The following is a 6,661-nucleotide window of genomic DNA, read 5'->3' on the forward strand; positions in this document are numbered from 1 at the left end:
CATCTTCAGTGTACTTTAAACACGAGGCCTTCGTTCTCCACTCAAGTCCCTTTACCCATGGGATATGTTTATATAATCTATATGCTGGCCCATCAAAATGGAAGGCAGACTGAGGCACCCATACCACACAGAGAGCTTTTCCTACTTTGTCGCATGGGGCACTGAAAACAAAAACAAACTGCAGGAGGTTCTTTGCTTTATAGGTATACAGTATATTTGAAGAATCTCATGGCATACTTGCTTAGGAGTAGAAATGACGGGTGACAGCCTTTGTTGGGGCGGATGCAGAGCTTTGGGAGCCTGTGAACTCTGTCTGCTTGACGTGCTTATTCTCTGTGTAAACCAGGACCTTCTGAGAGGAGAGCTGACATTGGTTTCCTAGCTGGTTGACACTAATCGTAGACAGTTTTGAAGCAGTTGTGGGAGTAGCCATGGGGCCCAGGGTTGGTTGGGCAGAAGGGGTGTTGCTGGAGCTGTAAAGGCACTGTAGGCGTCCAGGAAAGTCAAATGTTCCTCTTAGCATGGAGAGGCTTGGCTTTGAGATCTTTCGCATGTTTCTCCACGTTGGGTCCCTCTGCTCGGACTTCGGCAGAACTCTTCTCGGGCTCTCCAGCCTTGGGTTTGGCCCCTGTCTCGGACTTAGAGAAGACAATGGGTTCCTCCGGTCTGTCACATTTCACTTCAGGGTTAACCCAGTGAGAAAAGAACGTCATCTTGTTTCCCAGTTCAGCTTCTGAGGGTGCAGCTGGAAAGGTGGAACTCTAGTGAGTACAGTTTCCCCATCAGACCCTGCAACTCCCAGCCCTCCCAAGTTTCACCCTCTGATGTATGGCCTGGAAGAAGTCCCACCTTGAAATTTTCTGTTTAAAAAAAAAAAGAAGCCCCCTTTGAATATTGGCCCAGCAGTTGATGGCCTAATAAGTTGGCATTGTAAGGCCTGGCCTTGTAAGGGCTGGGCACTCCAGCCTGGGCATTCTCAGAATCCTTTGGGTAAGATCATTTGGTTTAATCTAATGGTTGTGTAGATAATTGTATTTGGTTATTTGTCCCCAAGGAATCCTGAAGGATGCTCTGGGAACCGGTGAAGAAAGTGGTGAGTGTCATTGAGAAACTGAAGGCCACGCACACACGGAGACAGAGACGGTAGCTCTACTGAGGGAGGTCTCACCAGTCCCTACTCCCTGAAGGCAACTCATCTGCGTAAAAAAATTCTACCCGAGGAAGAGCCTAAAGAGCAATGGGAGGGTCAAGCGGCCCTGGGTTCTGCATAGAAATCTTCTGCTGGCCCATGAACTTCAGCAAAGTGTGTATCTGTGCTCTCTGATTCTAGGCTAGTTTGCATTCCACTAGGTCCTCTGTCTTCCCTGCTTAGGTAAGGAATGGGCTTCACCCTGGTCTAAGGGGCCTGGGGGTTCTTGGGTTGGATTATTCACATTGACCCCCAGGTATGCACAAGAATCTGGGCCTCTCTGCTGTGTCTAGACTGGGCTGGGAGATGTCAGGAGCCCTATGGGAGAACCTTAGGACCCTGTGCTCAGTCAAGGATGCCCTTGCCTCTACTCTGCTATCTTTAGTGCTGCTGAGAACTCCTCTTTCGAGATCACTCTAGATCTAAGGGACACGGGGGTCCTGGTTGGGATAAGGGTCCTGGGACAATGCTTTCTTTTGCTTGTTTACCAAACATCTACTGTGTGGAGGATGTCTTTGACCAAAAAAAAAAAAATTCCCTGTGGGAATGAGGTTTCTCCAAATGTATTTCCAGGAATTTCTTTTAGTTTAGGAAAGATAAGTGCTTTGAGTGATTGTGGTATGTCAGGAACATCCTCAGCCTGGAGTACAGTCTCTGCTGTACTGAAGGTATGCTGGCATGTGGAACACATGGCTGGGCCTTAATATGCCACTATTAAGGCTGAATCAGAGCCAGGCAGTGGTAGCACACACCTTTAATCCCAGCACTTGGGAGGCAGAGACAGGTGGATTTCTGAGTTCGAGGCCAGCCTGGTCTACAAAGTGAGTTCCAGGACAGCCAGGGCTACACGGAGAAACCCTGTCTCGAAAAACCAAAAAAAAAAAAAAAAGACTGACTCAGAGACTCCAAAGGACTCAGGCCCCAACTCTGCATTGTGTATTGGCTAGAATGGCCAGTGTAATAGCCCAGAGAGACCCACAAAACAGCAGGCAACCCTGGTAGGCACTCTTGTTTCCAGTTTCTCAATGGCTCCCTGAGACACGACTTAGGCAACTTAGAGTCATTGCTACCAACACCTGGCAACTCTGTTGCTGCTGGTTGGTCAAGGCAGCCTCCAGCAAGTCTGATCTAAGCAGAAGGCTGATTACTACCTGTGTCTCAGACTCGTTTTTCCAGGGAAGACCAGAACCAAGTTGCTGTCAAGAGTTCCTGGAACACTGTCAACAGTGATTTTCTGTCTCAGAAATCACAGACCGAGGCAGGGATGGTGCCCCAGCAGATCTCCCTGCATGTATCTACCAGTCTCTCAGTATTTTTGTCTAATCAATCAACTATGGACTTGCCACAATAGATCAGTATAGGTCATCATCCTTTCAAGAACTACCAGGGCTCAGGCTGAGAAAAACTCACCAAAGATTAGGGACCACTGCTCATCAGGGGACAGGAGCAGCTGGATCCTTAGGGGACATTTCTAGCAACACTAAATCAACCTGCCATCAACCTGCCATTTCGGTTGCTTTTGGAGGTAGAACCCACACACTGCGGGACAAGGCTGCTGCCCTCCTGAGGTCTGAAATGGCTTCTAATCGGAAGATCCCTGGATCTGGTGAGGCAGGCTAGAACACATCTCAGTGTTACAGTGTGGTTCTCTGCATCTGCAGGGCTCTCCGGATGAGTGGCAAATCCCACCGAGGCTACTGTTACTGTAGTCACAGGCACCAAGACCTCACACTCGGCCTTAACTGGGACATTAACCTGGGTTTGTCCATGGAAACGCCCAAGTTTGAGAATATGGGGAAGAAGCTAAGTGGGGTGTAGGAAATTGTAGGCAATGCAGAGATAAAAGAATAACTGACTAAGAAAGTCCCATACTCTCCCCCTGCCCCCTTGTGGAAAGACCTCTAAAGGCAGACTCAAAATCCAGTGTGCAAAAGATAAACTACAGAAAGAAAACTAGAGATGGGACATTGGTGTTTCAATGTCTCGCACACACACACACACACACACACACACACACACTCCTTTAAGACATTATATAAAGGCCACTAAAATGAAAGCTAAACGTTGGAGAGAGTAGAACCTAAGCCATGGGATGGGTCTGTGGTCTACTCTGGAGTGGCCTTCTGTGAATGTTAGTCACGGGGATGACAGCCCATCCTTTCAATGGTTGGTGGTTGTTAAGTTTCTGGGCTTTGAAAATATTGTAAATGGTGAAGCACTGCACTATGAGATGCCCCAGGAGCTCCTCCTCCACAGCTCAAGGGAAAGTTCCCACTGAACACACATGCATTTACAGCCTTCTGTACTCACGGTCACCTAGGGGCCTTTTGGACATAGGAATAGCAGGAACTGAGAATATGAGGATATAGGGTATTGGTGTAAGTTCCGGAAGCTCTGGGTGCTGGGAATAGGAAGGAGTCCAGCCCTTAAATGCTGCTGACCTTGGCTCTTCGAGACAAGTTTCTTGGTTTTCTTCCTCCTCTTCTGTTGGTTTGCAGGCACCCTATGCTCATCCATACTTGAAGATGACAGACCGCTTACATCCTGGAATGCATTTGACCCTTGAGGTTCCTGCTGTTGCTGAGTAACAGGATGGTAACACTGGAGGACAGTGTTGCTGGTGGACAGAGGAGCCGACAGAGTCAATTTCTGATCTGTTGATTGTGGCTGTGTGAGCCTGGGTGGCAATAAAATGTCTCTGGAGTGTTGGGAACTGAGCTCTGAGCTCTGGTCAACCAACACTTTGGATGGAGACAATGCCTCCAGGCAAGAAAAGCTACACGATCGCCTCAGTAGACTGGAAGAGCTCTTTTTGTTCTCAACCCCCAGCAACTGCTGAATTTCCAGAGCCATGGCATTGCAGATTGGGCAAGAGGGATCTGAGCACAGGAGTCGTCGCACACTTCCTTCTTGAGGGAGCCAGCCCTGACTAGGAAGGGAAATGGCAACCATTAATGACTGTGTGAGGACCGCTTTCCTGCCCTCGCCCTACAAGTCCTGGCCTCTACCTTCTGAAGTCTGCTACTCTGTTTTTCTTGAGTGGGTTGGACTGAGAGTCTGGGGAGCGGTCTCGGACAAGCTATCAGGGGAGGGTACAGCCCTCGTAGAGAACTGGGAACTTCGGTCAGTTTTCTGCCAGCCTTCATGAGAAGCTGAACCAGAAGAAAAGGAAGCAGGGCAGATGGGCGTCAGGTGTTGAGCTGATGGGGAGCCACCAAGGTCGCCACCACAGTAGGCCTGAATCAGTTTTATGTGGGAGCTAAGAAACCCGGTGCCTGGTAAACGGTGTATCCGAACTGTGAGAAATGAGGTCCTCATTTCTAAGAACTGTGGGTGTCCCCGCTGCTGTCCCCGACATCTCTCATGAGTCATTTCTACTCTATAAAAATCCTGTGTGTGTGTGTATATATATATGATAGCTCACTGAGAGTATCCCGAGAACTGGCCTGTGGAAGAGAGACGAGATCATGGAATTCAGCCAGACCCAGAGGTTCTATCCTTGAAAGGATGAAGTTGGAAAGGATACGATATGAATGGCTTCCTTATGCCAAACCTATTCTCTTGACTGAACCACCTGACTCAGCACAAGCAATGCCATCACCAATTAACTCTGAATTGCAGCCCTACTGGGTAAAATGGAGGCCTCTTCCCTGATGAGACTTACAAGGCCTGTCTGCTCTGGCGAGCTTCACAGCTCGGACTGACACACTCCACAGTGTCTCTAGTCAGCAGCCCCACCCTCCTCCCTCGCCGAAGGCCAGGCTAAGTGATCAGCACATCCAAGCTAGGGGCTGGGAGTCTACAGAGAGCAAGAGGTCACCTTTTCATGATAGAGAGCAGCTTCTGCAGTTTCTCAGCTTCTTCCTTGGATGTCCTCTTCTTAACTAAAGAAGGACGACACCGCGTTAGGCCGAAGGGAAGGCTGAGGGGGCAACCTCTGCGAAGCTGAAGGCCTTTGAAGGACACGTGACTTGGCAAACCCCCAGAGCGCATGCTCCGAGTACAACTTAAACTCATTGCTTGCTGTCCTATATCTAATTCCACGTGATCTTCAGTGCCCTGACAGTGCCCATCTTGTGGGAAAGGCGGAGGTGAATTGAGGTCAGATAGATGATGGGATAGTCCGGGCCTCTTCCCCACCCATGTAAGTCTTCATTAGTTCTCACTGTTTATTTTACAGTCTCGAGGGCTTGGAAACGCCTGGCTTCTGGGGCCAGTCATCACGGAGGGTGATCTGTGGAACCCTCACACACGGGGGTAGGGAGGCAAAAGAATTGGGATTTACCTCTTATCGTTCTATCGCTAGGCTTTTGCTTGATTCTTCGGAAACACTTGAAAGACAAAAAGCATTACAATATGAAGCGGAGACGTCATTTTTTTTTTCCCGCGTCTAAAGTGATACAAAATCCTGAAGTCTTCCCCCCCCCCCCAGTCACAGTCTGTAATCCAGCTCATGGTCCCTGCATCTCTCCCTCATTTCATGACCCCAGCTCATGTTCTCCTCTTATTTCTGACTCGCTTAGAGGCTCTTCCACACCTTATACCCTCCATGGACAAGTTCTGTGATGGACTGGGGGGGGGGGCGGGGGGAGGGAGAGGGACAGGATGAAACGTGAAACAAATCAATCGATGAGCAATACTAGTAACCAAAGGACTTCAGTTATCAAAGGACAGACATGTCCACCAACCAACTGAGCTGGGACCCAGTTGAAAAAAATCCTTACAAAAGAAAAACCAAGAAGATAATCAAGAGATGGGGAGGGGATGAATTTCCTTAAACGACATGCACAGGCCTGGTCATAGTATTTTCCTACCTTGGTACAGCTCTTGATAGGTCCCAACCTTAATCCTCGGTGGCTCCTTCTCACATGCCAAATAACCAGGGCAATAATGAAGAGAGATCCATATGTATATACCGAGGATCCCACATCCCACAGAATAAAAGAAGGGATCATTATCATTCGACTTCCCTAGTCATCCCTCTCCTAGGCTTCCAGCGTGTTAGAATGCAATGCCCCTGAGTTCTAGAGTTTGGCTCTCTGCCTCACAGAAGATATCCCCAGGCCCCCAAACTACATCACAAAGAGCTCTTATTCCACGAAGCAGGCACAGAATTACAAACCTTTCCCTAGCTTGGATAAACTCAAGTGGCGATTTGGTGTCCAGATGAGGGTGTGTGGTTACCCCCACGGGCTGCAGCACCTGTGATGAAAACTGCCACTGTCACGGATGGGCTCTCCCCTTTGTGCTTCCCTACTCCCTGGGCATAGTGCTTCCTGCAATAGCTCTGTTCCCTGTTAATTCCAGTCTGGCAACTGCCAAGACGGGAGCTAAGAGGAATACCATAAACTAAATCATCTGTACTGGGGAGATAGCTCAAAATCATAGAACAGGGTTAGGCATTACACTGTTAAATCTTTTTTTTTAAAGATTTATTTATATGTATGTGAGTACACTGTAGCTGTACAGATG

The 6,661-nt window shown here is 48.7% G+C and overlaps 1 protein-coding gene across 1 annotated transcript; it reads right to left on the bottom strand.

Moving 5' to 3' along the window:
* Nucleotides 1-503: 503 nt before the first annotated feature.
* Nucleotides 504-6,150, bottom strand: LOC110338970 (protein FAM205C). The gene is made up of 5 exons (XM_021222439.1): nt 6,004-6,150; nt 5,475-5,520; nt 5,010-5,073; nt 3,631-4,118; nt 504-745 (listed from the first exon to the last, which is right to left on the bottom strand). Exons 1-5 carry the CDS (start codon nt 6,148-6,150, stop codon nt 504-506), a joined length of 987 nt encoding a protein of 328 aa, XP_021078098.1.
* Between the last annotated feature and the right edge of the window lie 511 nt (nt 6,151-6,661).

The sequence above is a fragment of the Mus pahari genome, chromosome 22 (genome assembly GCF_900095145.1).
Source record: "Mus pahari chromosome 22, PAHARI_EIJ_v1.1, whole genome shotgun sequence".
Lineage (NCBI taxonomy): Eukaryota > Metazoa > Chordata > Mammalia > Rodentia > Muridae > Mus > Mus pahari.